Raw genomic sequence first — 19,101 nt, 5'->3', positions numbered from 1 at the left:
TTTTTGGTTTTCTTTTTCTCTTTTTTGTTACTCACCATTCAACCACCAGATGGAGTCAGATTCACCACCTCTCCAGAGATTGGTGCATTACTTGCACACCGGTGTTTCATCACCTCATCAGGCCGAGACTACAAGAGGAGCGGGCTGCCAGCACTTCGACGCCAGAGTGTTAGCCAGCAATGGTATTCTGAGCCCCCTGGAGCTAGGCTCTGTGTTTTCGCAAGAGTATTTCTCCGAGTGAATCCTCTCGTGTTTTTTCCCCGTCTTCAGGTATTCCCTTTCGAGACGCCTTGGATTTTCCAGTGACGGTCAAGTCTGGTTCCCCTATTGGACTCTCTCCCTCGTGACGCTGTGGACCGTACCCACTGGTTGCCCGAGTTCCGTCTTCTACTTCCCCGTTGGATTACACGTCTTCCCTGGTTTCCTCCGGCGGGTTGCCGAACCGCTCCTCTGTCTCCGGTCTGCCCGAACTTACCTGCCCGCCCTCCGCCGCGCCTCCACGGACTTCTCCCTCCGGACTGAGTTTTCTCATCCCCCCCAGTAAGATCGATTCATTGTTTCTGTTGTCACTCCTATTTCCCACCGTCTGTGAACTCATCCCTTTTCCCGCTCTCTCTCATAGAGTTTTGGCTGCTCCAAGAGACTTTTCCCCTTCCAACCCGGACCAACAACTGCAGTTATTTTGTATATATACATTAATAAACCTTCTTTCACTGATTCCGTTTCTCCAGTGTAGTGTTCTGCATGTGGGCAAGACAAATAGAACCCATCATGACAGAACACTCTGGCAAACAATAGTTTGTTTGCCAGAGTGTTCTGTCATGATGGTACAGTGCCCAGCAGACACTGTACGGAGAACGCTATCAGAGCAACATGCTCTCTTACAGTCCCACTAGTCCGCTCTTGGAGAGCCAAGTAGCCGTCAAGCCGAAACAAACCGACGTCTTGTCGAGATCTCTAATTTTCTGCAAACCTCTGTTCCCCAGCAATCCTCTCCAGAGCCTGTTCCAGCCCCTGATCCTTCAATTCGTCCCACGTTTTCCGAGATCCGTCCACCTACTCCTGAAAGATTTTCTGGAGACCCGAACAGATGCAAGGGGTTTGTTTTACAGTGCACCATCATATTTAACCATTCTCCTCAAACCGGAGAGAGCCGCCAGTAAGATCTTTTCCGGCAGTAACTTCTACCCCTTCGGTTTCCCCTCCTCAGTTTACTTCTGACCCCGAACCCATGCAGTTAGGTCGAGCTCGTCTAACCCCCGAGGAAAGACAGAAGCGAATGGCTTCTCGGGTCTGTCTACATTGTGGGCTTCCTGGACATTTCATCGCCACATGTCCGACTCGGTCAAACCTGCTGGTCCGCCAGTAGAAGCAGGGAGGCTGGCGGACCACTCGCATGAAGTAAATGCTCCTCGTTTAGTACTACCAGCCACTGTCATGTATAACAATCAGTCGTGCCCTTTATCCGTCCTTATAGACTCCGGCTGTGAACAGAACCTCAACTCTGTACTGTACTCGTCCAGCAATTATCCATCGAGACCGAACCACTAGCTGTTCCCCTGCGAGTCACCGCCTTAGATGGTGAAAACCTCACCCAAATAACTCACCAAACTAAACCGCTAAAGCTAATAATCTCTGGAAACCACTGTGAACTTTGTTCCTTTTTTGTTTTTTCCACCACCAGCTCCCCCATAATCCTTGGTTTTCAATGGCTACAACAACACAACCCACACATCAACTGGTTAGACAAACGAATTGAGTCCTGGTCCATTTCTTGTCATTCTTTCTGTCTTCATTCGGCTATTCCACCAGGTCCATTGCCGGCAAGGCTCCAAGAGGCTGACCTACCCGACCTCTCTACCATTCCGCCCGAGTGCCATGACCTAGCTTCAGTTTTTAGTAAGTCCAGAGCCCTCTCACTTCCGCCTCACTGACCATATGATTGCTCCGTAGACCTTCTACCCAGTGCTCCTTTTCCCTCTAGTCGCCTGTGTAATATCTCTAGACCAGAACGTGAAACTATGGAGAGATATATTAAGGACTCCTTATCGGCTGGAATCATCCGCCCGTCCTCCTCTCCCCTAGGGGCGGGGTTTTTCTTCGTGGGGAAAAAGGATGGCTTCCTACGCCCATGTATCGACTACAGGGGTCTAAACCAGATTACAGTAAAGAACAAATATCCCTTGCCTCTACTCTCGTCAGCTTTTGAACTGGTACACGATGCAACCATTTTTTCCAAACTAGATTTAAGAAACTGTTGAGACGCTTATTAAGGACACGCACACACAGTTTGTTACACACATGGAATTCTTCACTTTCACACAAAGGCCTTTGTAGAAATAGAAACTTTAGCTGATGTAACACATCGGGTGATCACTGGGCATGACTTAGCTGATGTACGACATCAGGCAACCAATGGGCGTGTTTTTAGATATAACCAATGATTCTTCCGTTTTTGATCAGATGCTGTATAATTTCGGTTATATTCACTCCACAACAAATTAGCCTGTGAGGGTTAGCGTCTCTCTTTTCTAGCACTAAAAAAAGAATAAAAAAAGTAAACTCTGATTATTCTGTGTGGCTGATTTCCTGTTCGTGTGCTCACATGCTTTTGGTCCGTTGAGTTTAAATCACAACAAAACGCATACCATTTACTCCGCATTCGCCAGGGGGACGAATGAAAAACTGCCTTTAAGACCCCCATCGGGCATTTTGAGTACCTGGTCATGCCTTTCGACCTGTCCAATGCCCCAGCATTTTTCCAGGCCTTAGTGAATGATGTACTTAGAGACTTCCTTAACGTGTTCGTTTTTGTATACCTCGACGACATCCTAATCTACTCAAAGCCCCTTGTCGAACATAAACACCATGTCCGCCTAGTCCTTCAACACCTATTGGAGAACAAGTTATATGTGAAAGCGGAGAAATGTGAATTTCATGTGCCTTCAGTCTCATTTCTTGGTTTCATCCTAGGGGGCGGGCAGGTAAGGGCCACCGAGGAGAAGATCCGGGCTGTATTGGAGTGGTCGACACCTGAAACACGCAAACAGCTGCAACGGTTCCTTGGGTTCGCTAACTTCTACCGTAGGTTCATTCGCAACTATTGCCAAACAGCATCACCACTAACAGCTCTGACGTCTACCAAGACCACATTCTGTTGGACCCCGGAGGCCGACACCGCATTCTGCAAGCTAAAGACTCTTTTCGCTAATGCCCCTGTACTCATTCAACCTGATCCCACGAAACAATTCATTGTTGAGGTGGACGCTTCTGACATGGGTGTTGGTGCAGTACTGTCCCAGATCTCTGATCAAGATAACAAGACTCACCCTTGTGCGTTTTTCCCCCATAGGCTATCCCCACCGGAGCGGACCTACAATGTCGGAGATCGTGAGCTCTTGGCCATAAAATTGGCCCTGGAGGAGTGGCGGCATTGGTTGGAGGGAGCCGAACATCCAGTGCTGGTCTGGACGGACCATAAGAACCTGTCATACCTCCAGTCTGCTAGGAGGCTGAGTCCCCATCAATCCCGCTGGTCTTTGTTCTTTTCAAGGTTTAACCTCTCCATCTCTTTTCGCCCAGGTTCCCGTAACATTAAGCCAGGCGCACTGTCCCATATCCATTCCCCGGACGACTCTGTTAAGACCCCTCCCAGCTGCACTGTTGCAGCCGTCACCTGGGAGATTGAGGACTTAATCATACAGGCCCAACAATCTGAGCCAGCGCCCGATTCATGTCCTCCTGGTAAGATCTATGTACCCACTTCCATCCGAGCCCGTTTTATTCAGTGGATCCACACATCTAAGTTCTCAGGCCACCCTGGTATTAGTCGGACTATTTCTGTTATCAAACGTAGATTCTGGTGGCCCTCGGTCCACAAAGACGTGAGAGAGTATGTTATGGCCTGCACAGTCTGTTCAAGGAATAAGCTGTCTCACCAACCTCCTTCCGGTCTCCTTCAACCCCTTCACATACCCAAACCCCCGTGGTCTCACATCTCTGTTGACTTCGTGACCGGACTCCCACCATCAAGGGGTTTGACCACCATTCTTAACCATAATTGACCTTTTTTCTAAAGCTTGCCATTTAGTCCCCCTTCGCAAGTTACCTACTGCCTTCCAGACAGCCCAACTCCTAGTGAAACATGTTTTCCGCCTACATGGCATTCCACTCGAGATACTATCAGACCGAGGTCCCCAGTTTATATCCCAAGTGTGGAGGAACTTCTGTAGGGCCCTTCACGCTAAGGTGTCATTAACATCGGGATTCCTCCCGCAGACCAATGGGCAATCAGAGAGGATGAATCAGGAACTGGAAACAACCCTTCGTTGTTTTACTTCTACTAATCCGGCTGACTGGAGCCAGTTTCTCCCCTGGGTAGAGTACTGCCATATTTCTACTGCTGTTGGCCTGTCCCCTTTTGAGGTCTCTCTAGGTTATCAACCTCCATTACTTCCTTCTGATGAGGACGAGATCGCAGTCAATTCAGTCCGCCACCACATCCGCCGATGTCAGAAGGTCTGGAGGAACACCATCCATGCCCTGAACAATACCGCTGCGCAGAACAAACGTCTGGCGGACCGGAAACGGGCCCCTGCGCCCACCTATGTTCCAGGTCAACAGGTTTGGTTGTCCTCTCGGAATGTCCCGTTAAAGTCTATGTCCGGTCCGTTTGTGATAGAATCCATCATTCATCAGCTGTCCGCCTCCCAGCCTCCTTTCGCATTCATCCCACGTTCCACGTCTCCCAGATAAAACCCGTCCAGACCAGCACCTTTGCCCCCCTTCCGAGCCCCCTCCTCCCACCCGTGATATTGATGGCCATCCTGCCTACTCTGTCCGCCGGATTGTGGACTCCCGTCGGCGAGGTCGCAGGTGGCAGTACCTTGTCGACTGGGAGGGCTACGGTCCGGAGGACCGCTCCTGGGTTCCCGGGTCTTTTATTTTGGATCCCTCTCTTATCGAGGATTATTGCTCCTCGCTCCCCTCTTGCTCTTCTCGGCCGCCAGGTGGCGACCGTTGGGGGGGTTGGGGGGGGTACTGTCACGGAGCAGGGGTTTTTGGTTTTCTTTGTGGGTTTTCTTTTTCTCTTTTTTGTTACTCACCATTCAACCACCAGATGGAGTCAGATTCACCACCTCTCCAGAGATTGGTGCATTACTTGCACACCGGTGTTTCATCACCTCATCAGGCCGAGACTACAAGAGGAGCGGGCTGCCAGCACTTTGACACCAGAGTGTTAGCCAGCAATGGTATTCTGAGCCCCCTAGAGCTAGGCTCTGTGTTTTCGCAAGAGTATTTCTCCGAGTGAATCCTCTCGTGTTTTTTCCCCGTCTTCAGGTGTTCCCTTTTGAGACGCCTTGGATTTTCCAGTGACGGTCAAGTCTGGTTCCCCTATTGGACTCTCTCCCTCGTGATGCCGTGGACCGTACCCACTGGTTGCCTGAGTTCCGTCTTCTACTTCCCCGTTGGATTACACGTCTTCCCTGGTTTCCTCCGGCGGGTTGCCGAACCGCTCCTCTGTCTCCGGTCTGCCCGAACTTACCTGCCCGCCCTCCGCCGCGCCTCCACGGACTACTCCCTCCGGACTGAGTTTTCTCATCCCCCCAGTAAGATCGATCCATTGTTTCTGTTGTCACTCCTATTTCCCACCGTCTGTGAACTCATCCCTTTTCCCCGCTATCTCTCATAGAGTTTTGGCTGCTCCAAGAGACTTTTCCCCTTCCAACCCGGACCAACAACTGCAGTTATTTTGTATATATATATATATTAATAAACCTTCTTTCACTGATTCCGTTTCTCCAGTGTAGTGTTCTGCATGTGGGCAAGACAAATAGAACCCATCATGACACAAATAGGTATACATTAAAAAAGATGCATTCAAAACAAAACAGATCTTTTTCCCATTTAGTAATCGGAATTTGAGGTGCATTATTGGTTGAAAATTTTAGTTAGTATAGTTATAGTTTTTGGAGACTTTGCAATTTTTGGATGCTATTGAGTGGGGATGGTTGTCCTAGGTGAAAGTTATTGATTAGTTATCTATTTTTGATTTGATGGCTTGTTTTTAATTGATTATATTGAAGAAATGTATGTATTCTTAAGATGTACTTACTTTGTAAATGCCAAATCAGTAATTAGGAAGCTGAAAACAAATATTTGCTGCCGTGTGAGGAAAACTACAAAAAGGGAAATATTCAACTGTGGCTCCTTACATTTCAAAAAGTGCTGCCATTGCTAATAGTTGGTGTAGGAAGAGTAAAAAGCTTAAAATCAACTTGACAACTAGTAGTTGTGTTTTTGAAGGCTGAAGTCTTTTCACATCACAGCTCTGCATTAGTGGGCCCTCACTAATAATTGATCAAGGCATTCAACATTTAAAAAATGACAATTACTTTTTAGGAATTTCCTTTATTAGCAGCCATGCCTAGGACAGAAAATATATCTCAGATGAAAGGGTGTACACAAGCAGCTTAGTAAAACAGACCTGATTCTAAGCTAGATTTATTGGCAAAATCATGAAGGCTTTAAGAGCCAGTGATTGACATAACAAGCAACATAACCTGAATGGAGGAAATTTCTGTTAGCAACTTACATTTTCATAAAGTGCTTGCAGGGTCTCTGTGTCCACTACATTGTTGTCCAAGTTCAAGACAGCTAGAAAACAAAAAGAAGAGCCATTGTTCACAGATGTTTTCATAGGACAATCCATTCTAAAGAACAAACTTCATCCCAAAACACTATAGAATATTTTCCAATATTCTCTTTGATAATATTGATCACATCAATTGTGTCAATGTGGTATCTGTCTAGTTACAAATGAAAAAGCTTCTAAATATGTAATTTATAATTCTAGCTACTTTCAGGTGTTTAAAGCAATACCACATCCACGTCATAAAATTTTAGTATATATGGGTTGCCGTCACATTACAATCTAAATTTATGGTTTTTGGTTACATATCTTAAGATGTCAATCACAGGTGATTATGATTTGTATTGACTACATTTAAAAACAGAAGATCAGGTGCTTAGTTTGGAGTCAGTTATTTAAAACTATTAGATAGTAGTAACAAACAGCAGCTGACATAATATATTGGAAATTAATGTCCCATTAAAAATATACATAATATTTTTATAAATTTGCTCCTTTAAATAAAAACTGTTTGAGACCAATATGTTCTATTTCCTTTGTGATGAGTAGAACTTTGATTTAGCCTGAGTAGTCTAATTTCTTGTACTTTTTCCACCTCACTGGCACGTATAAACATTGATGAACAATTTTGTTTCGTAGCATTTGGAGACAAAATTGCCTCCAAATAACTTCTTATGTACTGCACCACTGTCTTTTCATTTGAACAAATTAGTTATTGTTTTCTGCACTTTTATCAAGCTTTAATTTTGCTTAAATTAAAAATTCAGTTTTTAATTTGAAGTCTATAAATGATAAGCGATTTATTGTTCGTCCTGTCCCAGTGCAAGTAGCATTTTTTAATGTCTCTGAAAAACCTGTGTAAAATATTACAGTCCATAAAAAAAGGCACCAATTTGATCATCAAGCACCGTCTTTTTGAAGAAGATGCGCATAGATTTCACGATAGTGTCATGCGCTAACAATAGGGCATGGCACTATCGTGAAATCTACAGTTATAAGTTATTAAGCAGGGGTTTTGACTGAGTAAACACATCTCTATGTCATAGAACAGCTAATATCTTGGATCTCAGCAATTTTTGTTCTGACAGACACCTTAAAGTCAGGCTGAATCCATTTCAGAAAGATTAGACAATGAGTCCACAACAGTGTGCCTAATTGGCAGCCCATGGCAGCCGCTCCCTGCTGCCATGTGGGTGGAAGCATACATTACATCCAGGGGCGCATCCAGGAATCTTGGGCCCCCAAAAATTTGATTGGGCCCCCCCGCGCAGCCACTGTTACAATTCCTTGAGTCTATTTGACCCATAAAAAGCTTCACAATTTTAAAGGCTTGCAACTGCCTTGCTTTCTTTGGTCCAATACTGATACTAGCACAATATTTACTGCTAATGAATTTTACATGCAACAGTCTGCATACAGTATGCAAATAGGTTGCTTAAATTTTTTCTATTAGTTTTAGATTACTGAAATGTCTCTCCTCACTAGCAAGTCACTGGTAATGTGCAAAATATAAATGAAGCAATCTAGACTTCTCAATAAATGCTATGTAGTTGCATTTTATTCAAGCTGCAGTATATAACTAATAAAATATATATTGTCTCCATATTTGTTAAAGCTGTCACCATGTCATGATAGTTTGCTATGAGACACATAATCTGGGAAAACAATCAATCTCCTTCACCACCTCCCTAAACTATTGTTAGCTAAAGTAATGCACCGTTATGACAAAAAAAAAACAATCAGAACCAGGAGGAGGGTCTTAGTGCTGTCAATCAACTTTATTCACTCTGCTAAATTTGCTAATGGTAGAGAAACAACTTATCGCTACAGGAAAATCATTTTTCTGCTATCATTGGTAGCTATGTTAACTAGACTGAGCATTCTCAACAGGCTGCTCTAGCTACAGCATAGCACAGAGCAAGGGGAGGGAGGATGAGCAACCACATGAGATTGTGATTGACATCGCTAAAATTCACCTACTGTCTCTGATTGGTTGTTTATAGATAGTAGTAAGAGAAGGCAAAGGAAATACATTTTACAAAAATTATCTCTCATGCCATACTTTCACAACATAATGACCGTTTTGACAAATATGTAAAATTATTATTTTTTTAAAAAAATAAAAGTTACATACTGCAGCTTTAATTTCACTTAGGAGAGAGCTGGTCAGGAGGGACGTGGGTTAGAGCAGCTGCTGACTAATCTGTTGTTAAGTGTGGTACAGGGACAAGTTAAATATATGAATATCTTGGTAATTTTTTTCCTTAATTCATTAAATGCTGGTGAAATGGAGGCAAGCAGTAGTCTAGCTAAGCTAACTATGCTAAATGGTTGATAATCTCACACAGTCTACACACCTCTCTTGGAGAAAAACTGGGTTAAAATTGACACTCTTGTCTTTTTTTCTCTCTATTTATTTTATTTATTTATTTTTTTTTAATCCTGACTTTAATTTTTCTTAGTGTAACAAAGTTAAAATGGTTCAGGTTAAATCCTGCTAAAATAAAGGACCGGGATTGGGAAACATTGATCTATGGCATCACTTGGTAGAAGTTTTTTCAAAACCACATTCAGTCTAGAAAATCCATGTGTGGAAGAATCATGACATTTGCCCCTTGATGTTCTGGCATGGGAATCAAATCGTCTGAATGGTGATTGGTTTATGCTGTGTACGGTGGCCCTGACCATTCATCAGTCAAAAGGATATTATTTTTGTACAGCATAAGTGCCCAGGCAAACATGGACAATAAAAATAAAAAGGTACAATGCTGAGCACAGTTAATTCAGTTTCTCTGCTCACCATGCTGTATATCTTTCATGTCGAGGTGCAAGGAAGACATGAGGATCCCAACAGCCTGAGAACGTTTGTTGTTCAGCAGCTTTGCAACCTAAAAAACCCCCCATAGTCAGTTCCAAGTTGTAACAGATACAGGTGCATTCAGGAAAAATTCACAGCGTTTCACTTTTTCCACATGTTACAGCCTTATTCCAAATAGTATTAAATTAATCTCTTTCCTCAATATCCCCCATTATGACAAGGTGGACATATGTTTTTGAGGACTTTGCTAATTTATTAAAAACAGAAAACTGGGGTGTGAGGGAGGGCACATGTAATCGGTGACAAACTCCCTGCAATGAGTTTGCAGGGACTTTGCCCTGCGATCGCCTTGATTAGAAGAGCCGTTAGCACAATGCAGCAGCCTCGCCTCTGTCAGAGAAATTAAGCTGTGGCTACAATTCAGTTGCTTGCCATCATTAGCATTGTAAAGGAAAATGATTATTTAAGTGCTAAAATACTTACAACATGTGTAAAGGTATAGCCAACACTTTTATTGGAACAGTTTTATGTTGAGCATGGGAGAGCTGACAATAGCAGACATTTAAACAAGCAGGGCTTTTTCCTCCCCCGCTGAAGACAGAGTAATAAATTTACATTCCGATAGGGGGCAAGAGACTTCTTGGCGCCTCTCCTCGTGCCAGACAGAGATGAGCACGAAGTGGTTCGCCCTCTTACTGAGATTAAGTGTTTTTCCCCTTCTGGCCGAAAACAGGTCTCTGATTGGTTGAACAACGGAACGCCTTCGTTGCATAGATTAAAATACGGAAACACCCCTTTTGTTTAAAACGGAGTGTAAAGAAAAAGAGGGAGAGAGTTTTTCCATCTTTTTTCCCTCTCCACGTGGGCGCCGTTGTCTGTCTATGTGTTCTGTGTTCGTTTGTCTTCCCCTGGTGTGTCTTTATTTTATTTTATGAGTTAATGCATATCTCTGTATCTCTGCAGCTTTGTTGTTCATTGCTTTCTATGAATTAAACTCTGTGATCTGTGACGTCAACACGCCTTGTTAGTTTCGTTTTAGCAGGACGCCGCCACTCGCCAAGGACTCGGGAGAGAAAAGAGGAAAGAGCCAAAACTTTTTGTCCAAAGCTAGCATTAAATGATCTTCTTTTTCAACAGCATGCAAATGGAAATGACTGAGTGTCCTGAAAAGCACTATATAAGTCTGTCACTTCATTTAAATAAATGCAACTAGTGCCACAAAAACCTTTAAAAAAACAAAACAAAACAAGAAATAACATTTTTATTTATTGGGCTGTGCGGTTTATATGACTTGATTTGGAAGGGCACTGCCTGTCGATATAAGGTCCAACAATTGACAGTGTAGGTCAGAGGTCAAACACCAAGAATGAAATCATAGGAAGTGCCTGATGACCTCCAAAACAGTATTGTCTGTCTTGAGGCAGAAATCTGGGGAAGGATCCAGAAAAATGTCTGGTGTTTTGAATGTCCCATTGAGCTCAGCGGCCTCCATCATTGGTAGATGGAAGATGGTTGGGACCAGTAGGATTCTTTATAGAGCAGTTTAGACCGCTATCTGGCAGAGGGGAGAAGGGCCTTAGTCACAGAGGTGATCATGAACCCGATGGTCACAATGCCAGAGCTACTGCATTCTGTAGAGAGAATAGAACCTTTCAGGAAGACAACCATTTCTCCAGTGATCCACTGATCAATTTTGTATGATAGAATGGCCATATGAAAGCCACTCCTTACTAAAAGGTACATGGCAGCCTGTCTGGAGATTACCAAAAGAAACTTGAAGGACTTTGACCATGAAAGAAAATTTTCAAGGACAAGGATTGAAGTTGTTAGTGTGAGTGCCAATAGTCAAGTTTGGAGGAAACCAGGCACAGCTCATAACCATAACCTATATTGAACCATGGTGGTGGCAGCATTGTGTTCAGAACACAATGCTGACACTGGCAGGTGCCATTGCCACATTTTATGCTTTGTCCTGCTGGTGTACTGTTGGTCATGTTGTCAAAAGGCCGTCAACTTGATGACTAAAATCTTCAAAAATTTTCAAACTTTGCATCTTAAATATTGCATTTTTGTTTTGTATAATTGGCTCTGTCCTGGTTTTGCTTTTAGCTTTGTTAGACTAATTGATGGTAAATGGAATCTAACCAGTCAACAGGAACCACTGCCCTGTATATTTTAGGTGTTTCCCTTCTGCCACACACGTAGCCTGAATAAGTCAGTGATTAACAAGCTTCTCCAGCACTTGATCGCTGCAGAGGTCATGTAATCATTTGAATAAGCTATTCTGCAACAGAGACATCTAAAACATGGGGAAGTGTTAATCATGTCTGTTTAAAATATGCAAATATAAAGAAAAAAATTGTGAACTTCAGTGACTTTATCTCTTAGAAACTTGAATAATTTATATATTCAATTGTTGACCATTTTGAAAGCATATTAACTATTTATGATTTTGCTTTGTATAATATACAAGATATAAAACATTCTTAACACACAGACCTGTTTTGCCTTGGATTTTGTTATGGTGTCAGAGAGTGGCTGCTTTTTTTCTTTAACTGCTGTTTTCGAAAACAGTGCCACAAACTCGTCAAAGTCCACATCAGGTTCCTCAACCAACTCCCACACAAGTGAAGAAGGAATGTCCCTGAAAAACACAAAAGGTCTCAAGAGTTTCTTGTAACAAACCAAAACTTTGAGAACTAACTAGAAAAACTATTTTCTTGATTGTATATAGCTTAAATCATGCCAATCTATCCACAGGCCAAAATATCCTTGACAGACATAAGTTTAAAGTAATCTTTCTTCTGTCAATAGAAAATCAGGCTACAGAGCGTCCAGACAGAGGGTCTGGGCTCTCGGCTGTTGAGAAACAATTAGAATAGAATAGAATTACTTTATTCATCCCAGCAGGGAAATTACTTCGCAGTTACAGCATCTCTATGCTGTAGAGATGCTGTACAACAACAACCACCACTGAGTAGCAGTTGTAGACAAAATAAAAATGTAAATTTTTTTCTTTAAAATTACTCTCTGGAGGTGTGAACTCTGTTGATGTTTTAACTTTTGCCCAATTGCGGATGTTTGAATGTGACGTATGTAATGTACAAGTTTGATACTAAGAAGCTTACTGGAACTCGCCTGCACTGTAAACGGTTGTTTACAGTGCAGGCAATGGTTATCCTCCACTGCAAAAAGTGAAGTGTTGAGCTGAACAAGGCAGCTGCTAATGTTAGTTCAAGTTGCATTCTGAGGATCTGATAGAGGCGATCTCTGCCACTGTCTGCATGTTGGTTCATTCAGCAAAGTCAGAGAGCCGCTGCTGAGTCAGTGGAGCATCCTGCTGCAAATTGGGGCGGAGGAGCAGCGGGTGGGTGCATTGAATTTAACTACTCAAATGGGATTTGTTCATAATAAGTTGTTTAATGATGTGCCAAAAGCATAGTTGTGGTCAATGTAATAATTTGCCTCCTATAAGTACTGCTAACCTGATCATCAGCACCAGCTTTGCTTATTATCAGCCCAATGAATGGCAGTTATTAATGGTGAAGAACGGAAAAAAAAGCAGGACCCAACTTTGTCCAACTTTCCAGACCACTTTTGCTCTGCTGCTGACGAATAAGTCAGCAGCAGATGAATGTTCTGCTTCTGCTTCTTCTTCTTTTTCCTCCATCCATCTTCCGCTTATCCGGGGTCGGGTCGCAGGGGCACACTGGGAAGGCATTCCCAGTCCAGCTGAGAAACATAGTCCCTCCAACGTTCTGGGTTGGAGGGATCTCCCCGGGGTCTCCTCCTGGTGGGAAGTGCCCGGAAGAGTGCCCAGGGAGGCATCCAGGAGCCATCATAACCAGATGCCCGAGTCACCTCAACTGGCTCCTCTCGACGTGAAGGAGCAGCAGCTCTACTCTGAATCCCTCTCGGATGGCCGAGCTTCTCACCCTATCTCTAAGGGAGAGCCAGCGGAGAAAACTGATTTAGGCCACTTGTATCCATGACCTCGTTCTTTCGGTCATGACCTAAAGCTCATGACCATAGACGAAGGTAGGAACGTAGAGCGACCGGTAAACTCGGCTCTCTCTTTACCATGACAGACCGGTATAGCACCCGCTTCGCTGCAGATGCTGCGCCAATCTGTCTGTCGATCTCCTACTCCATTTTTCCCTCATTCGTGAACAAGGTCCTGAGATAATTAAACTTCTCCACTTGGGGCAGGACATCCCCCCTGTCCTGGAGAAGGCACTCTAAACTTTTCCTGCTCAAGATCATGGCCTCAGATTTGGAGGCACTGATCCTCATCCTGGCTGCTTCACACTCGGCTGCGAACCGCTCCAGCGAAAGCTGTAGATTACTACCTGATGAAGCCAATAGGACCGCATCAACCGGGACTTCTCTGTGGCAGCTGAAGGAGGAACAGCTTATCGTGCTCTCTCTCGTCCTTACTTATAACTTTGCCTGTGAGTTATTTTTTAAAGTGACAGTTTTTATAGTTATATTTACATTATTGACATCATAACTGGATTACTTCAAACCTAAGGACTGGGGGATTTTCTTACTTTTATTTTTACCTTACTTTTCTTCATCTCCAAGTTGAACCAGGACAAAATGCCTCCGGCCAACCCCAAGGACATTAGCAGTATTATACAACGACTTCAGTCTATAGAAATGAAGATTAAAATGCTGGAGGTGAACTTTGAGATCAACTCTACCTGAGGAAATGAGACAACTCTTCCTCAATTCAACGAAGAGGTCGTACGCACCGCATCAAGCAGCCCACCCTGGAACGCTCTGGGTGCCAAGATGAAGCAAATGTCTCACACCGCAGATCCGATGAGGCAACTGACAGGGAGAACCCCTCACCTGGACGAATCAGCGTGTCCGGCTCTGAGCCGAAACCCACCTTCAACCTCAACACCTGCTCTACCAAAGAAAAATAAACAAGCAGCTGAAACCAAAACGGTTCCACCGACCGCGCTCCCAAGGACAAAGCGACCAGCCTGGGCCTCAAAACATTCTGACTCTGTGGGAATCCCACTGAAAAACAGATTTTCTGTACTCCAGCCTGAGCTTCTGAGTGAGACCTCGCCTTCAAACATCAACAATGAGGCAAGACCAACACATCCACCCCCCAAAGCTCCTAAGGACAAAGCGGCTACCAGGAAAACGAAAGGTATCCCAAAAGTGCTTATTGTTGGAGATGAGGCAGTAAATGGAATCAGTCACGTTTGCAATCCCAAGAAAACAAGAGTGATTTCTTTTCCTGGTGACACTGTACTCTCTCTAACTACTGATCAGCCAGATATTGAGACTTTAGTTGTGCATGTTGGAGCCAACGATCTGGCAAAGCAGAAATATGAGATTCTGATAAAGGACTTTAATATTCTTCTGAACACTATGGGAAAATTAAAAATGAAGTTATTTCTCAGTGGTCCAATTCCATCACCTCAATGGGGAGACGAAAAACACTCCAGGCTGAACATGATAAACAAATGGCTGATTAAAACCTGCTCTGCCAGCTCAGTGACCTTCATCGATAACCTCTGGATCTATTGGTAGCACTTTCACCTTTTTGGAAGAGACAGACGCAATCTTAATAAACATGGGACAAAGCTACTAACTGCAAATCTTTTTCATCTTATCAAGGACAGCAATGTGATCATCGCTTCAGAAGAACAGGCTCAAGGATGTCTGACTAGGATGGAACCCTGCGCTTATCAGGAGCAAACCGTTCCAAAACATGCTGATACATCGACTGAAGATGGAGCGACTGGTTCCCTTCCTCTTTCCCCCCTCCCTCTCTGCTCACCCACTCATTCACAGGATTCACAAGATGCCCATAAAGAAATGTCTTCTGGACCGGAGTTTCTTACATTTACAGATGGAATGAATCAACAGGTTCGCTTCGGCACATCCCAGAGGATCCATCACTCTGCATTTCTGAGGTCTGAGGCCGGGGTCCAGATTTTATCTTTACACCCGTCTTACTCCAGAATGTGTCTGGCCCCCCGGCACTGCAAAACAGGACATTACCTGTCCGGATAACTACAGAAAATTTACAAAAAACAGAAACATAAAATACAGCGGACCTAATTCAAACCTCAGACTGTTCCACTGCCTAAAGGAACCTCAGACTGAAGAACTTTTGGCCTCAATTCACTTAAACTAGCTCTTTCAAATACCAGATCTCTCTGTGCTAAAGCTCTATTAATTAATGATTTCATCACTGAGCATAATATCGATGTTATGTCTCTGACAGAAATATGGTTGAATGACAATAATGAACCAATCGTACTAATTGAATCAGCGGCTCCTAACTACAATTTCTTAAGTGAGAATAGAAAACATAAAAAAGGAGGAGGCATGGCTTCAATATTTAAGAATATCGTAAATAGTAGTAAAATTTCCTTGGGTCACTTCACCTCTTTTGAGTATCTTGGAATTGAGGTTAAAGGCCACAAACGAACTTTGACACTAACTTTATACAAAACTCCAACATATGTGGAAAATTTCTTTACTGACTTGAATGAGTTTCTATCTCTCATATGCATTAATTATGATTGTTTAATAATTGTCGGTGATTTCAACATTCATGTTGACAACCCCCAAGACAGAGGGGCAAAAAAGCTCTCTAATATTTTAGAGAATTTTGGTCTAACACAGCTGTGTTTAAACAATTAAATAGCTTCCTAACGATAACCAACCGCTTTGACTCCTTCCAGTATGGTTTTTGTGCTCACCACAGCACAGAGACTGCCCTCGTAAAAGTGTTCAATGACATCCATATAAATACGGACTGTGGGAGAACCACAGTGCTGGTTCTGTTGGACCTCAGTGCAGCTTTTGACACTGTTGACCATGACATATTACTGAATCGACTGGAGAGTTGGGTCGGACTCTCAGGTCCAGTGCTTAACTGGTTTGAATCTTAATAAAGAACAGGGATTTCTTTGTTTCAATTGAAAACTTTTCATCAAAGAGGTCAAAGGTCACATGTGGGGTACCCCAAGGTTCAATCCTAGGACCCCTCTTATTTTTTTTATTTATTTATTTTTTTCTGCTTTTTTTTCCCAAAATATTTTTATTAGAATTTTCTGCTATATAAACATACAAGAAAAGAACATGAAAAAAGAGAAGAAGAAAAAAAATAAAAAAATAACACAATGCCGTCCCTCACCCCACCCCAAAAATAATAATAAAGAAAAACACACAAAACCCCAGGGCTCACTCTCTACACAAAAAGAAAGGAAAGGTTGAGTTTACATGTCACATTGTTCGATAAAATATAGGAAGGGGTACCAAATATCATTGAAGTCTTCAAGTTTTCCTTTTGTTATATAAGTCAGTTTTTCCATTGCCAGGTTGTTGCTCAGTAGTTTGATCCATTCATTTATCTTTGGTCTTTCTGGGTTCCTCCATTTCAGAGCAATCAAATGTTTAGCCTGCAAAAGGCAAAAACTCACAAGCTTCTTTCTCTTTATAGGTACTTTAAATCCATCTGGAAAAATATGCAGTAGGCAAAGTTTACTGTCCATTGAAACATCCTGTTCAATCAAACGAGAGGAGAACACAATAACCTCCTTCCAGAAAGTTTGAAGTTCCATACATTGCCACATACAATGAAAAAGAGTACCCTTATCTATATTACATTTAACACACACATCAGAAATATTTGAGTTAAAATGGTGAAGTTTTATAGGAGTGATATATGTCCTAAACAACCACTTGTATTGTAATAGTCTAAACCTTGTGTTAATAGTTTGCGTTTGTGCCAGTAGACAAGAGTTGTTCCATTCATCTTCAGAGATTTCAGTTTGCAGATCTCTTTTCCATGCTTGTAAATATGAGAGACTATTTTCTTTTAAGGCTAAAAGCAAGATATTATAAAATTTGGAGAGTAAACCCCTACTCTGATTGTGTTGAGTGGCTAAATATTCTATGGTAGAGAGTGGAGGTTCAGCAGTGGATTTCAGTGACGCAAAAACAAAGCTTCTAATCTGTAAATACTTAAAAAAATGTTTTTGAGGCAGACTGTACTTATTTGCCAGCTGTTCAAAGGACATCAAAACTCCTTCACTATAAAGGTCCCCTATTTTATTTACGCCTTTATTCAACCATATTCTAAATCCTCTGTCTGCTCTTCCTGGTTTGAATCTATTTTTTCCCCAAATAGGGGATAGACATGAGAGCTCGGACACCTCATCCAAAACTGAATGTGAGTGGTGCCAAACTGATATTGTGTTTTTGAGAAAAGTATTTTTGGTGTTTTTTAATAGATGTTTAAGATCTGCTGAATAAAGATAGGATGTCAAAGACAATGTTAATAAGTTGTTCTCTGTTTGTACCCAAGAGGGTATTTCACCAGTGGAAAAATAGCAAGTAGCAGCACAAAGCTGTGCTGCATGATAGTACAACCTAATGTTTGGTACTCTAAGCCCACCTCGTTCATAGGGCAGATAAAGAAGAGAGAGTCGCAATCTGGGGCGTTTATTGTTCCATATAAATTTGGTAAAGGCTTTATCTATCGAAGAAAAGAAGGAAGCTGGAATGTGTAAGGGGATGGACTGAAAAAAGTATAAGAACTTCGGGAGAATGGACATTTTAATGATGTTAATACGACCTATCATTGAAATTGGCATCTCATTCCATCTATCTAGGGAATCTAATATTTTCTGAATTAAAGGATCATAGTTTATAGAGACTATTTTCTCTAGATCTGGGTTAATCTTAATTCCTAGGTAGGTAAAGCCCTCATAGGTATAAGCAAATTGTGTTTGTATTGGGGGGTTATTTCTGTTAAGCAGTAATAAGGAGCTTTTCTTTTGGTTAACTTTGTAACCTGAGAATTCACCAAATTCCTTCAGAATTTTATCAACAGCCTGAATAGACTCTTTCAGATTAGCTAAAAACAGAACAATATCATCCGCAAAAAGAGACAACCGGTGCTCCACATCTCCAATTTGAATGCCGGTGATTTCAGGGGATTTACGTATTGCCATGGCAAGCGGCTCAATGGCAAATAAGAAAAGGAGGGGGGACAGAGGGCATCCCTGTCGCGTCGATCTACAGAGGCTAATACATGTTGAAAGTTGACCGTTTGTTGCGACCTTAGCAACTGGCTCAGTATATAGTAATTGAATCCATTTTAAATATTTTTCTCCTAGGCCAAATCTATTAAGGGTATCAAAGAGATAGCTCCATTCGATCCTGTCAAAAGCTTTCTCAGCATCTAATGATAGAAAGGCGTGGTCCATAGCAAACTGTTTTGCATATAATATATTTAGCAATCGACGGGTATTGTGAAAGGCTTGGCGCCCAATAACAAATCCATTTTGGTCATTCGAGATTAAATTAGGAATATGAGTTTCAATCCTTCGAGCCAAAGCTTTGCATCGAATTTTTGTGTCACAGGACATTAAAGAAATGGGCCTATATGAATCCATTTCTGTTGGGGGTTTACCTGGCTTTAACAAGAGAGAAATAGTTGCCAAACGTAGTGATGGAGGCAGGATGCCTTTTTCATAAGATTCATTGAACGCTTCGAGTAGAGGGGGCAGTAACTTATCTGGAAATTTCTTGTAAAGTTCAATTGGAAGGCCATCGGGGCCAGGTGCCTTACCTGAATTCATGCGGCTTAAGG

The 19,101-nt window shown here is 42.5% G+C and overlaps 1 protein-coding gene and 1 long non-coding RNA gene across 2 annotated transcripts in view; one reads left to right on the top strand and one right to left on the bottom strand.

Moving 5' to 3' along the window:
- LOC114150372 (formin-2-like) overlaps positions 1–19,101 on the bottom strand; it is an 84,441-nt gene that overhangs the window by 37,347 nt on the left and 27,993 nt on the right. The window contains exons 7-9 of the mRNA XM_028026740.1: positions 11,970–12,114; positions 9,453–9,540; positions 6,596–6,657 (exon numbers count right to left, since the gene is read on the bottom strand). Coding sequence (XP_027882541.1) covers positions 6,596–6,657; positions 9,453–9,540; positions 11,970–12,114 — 295 coding nt within the window. The remainder of the gene's footprint in view (positions 1–6,595; positions 6,658–9,452; positions 9,541–11,969; positions 12,115–19,101) is intronic.
- LOC114150401 (uncharacterized) lies at positions 12,121–15,808 on the top strand. Its single transcript, XR_003596743.1, has 2 exons — positions 12,121–13,921; positions 14,055–15,808. It is a non-coding gene; the product is annotated as an uncharacterized LOC114150401 (long non-coding RNA).

This window comes from Xiphophorus couchianus, chromosome 9 (genome assembly GCF_001444195.1).
Source record: "Xiphophorus couchianus chromosome 9, X_couchianus-1.0, whole genome shotgun sequence".
NCBI classification, from domain to species: domain Eukaryota; kingdom Metazoa; phylum Chordata; class Actinopteri; order Cyprinodontiformes; family Poeciliidae; genus Xiphophorus; species Xiphophorus couchianus.
The sequence above is the reverse complement of the archived record's forward strand: the minus strand, read 5'-3'. Positions and strand labels throughout refer to the sequence as shown.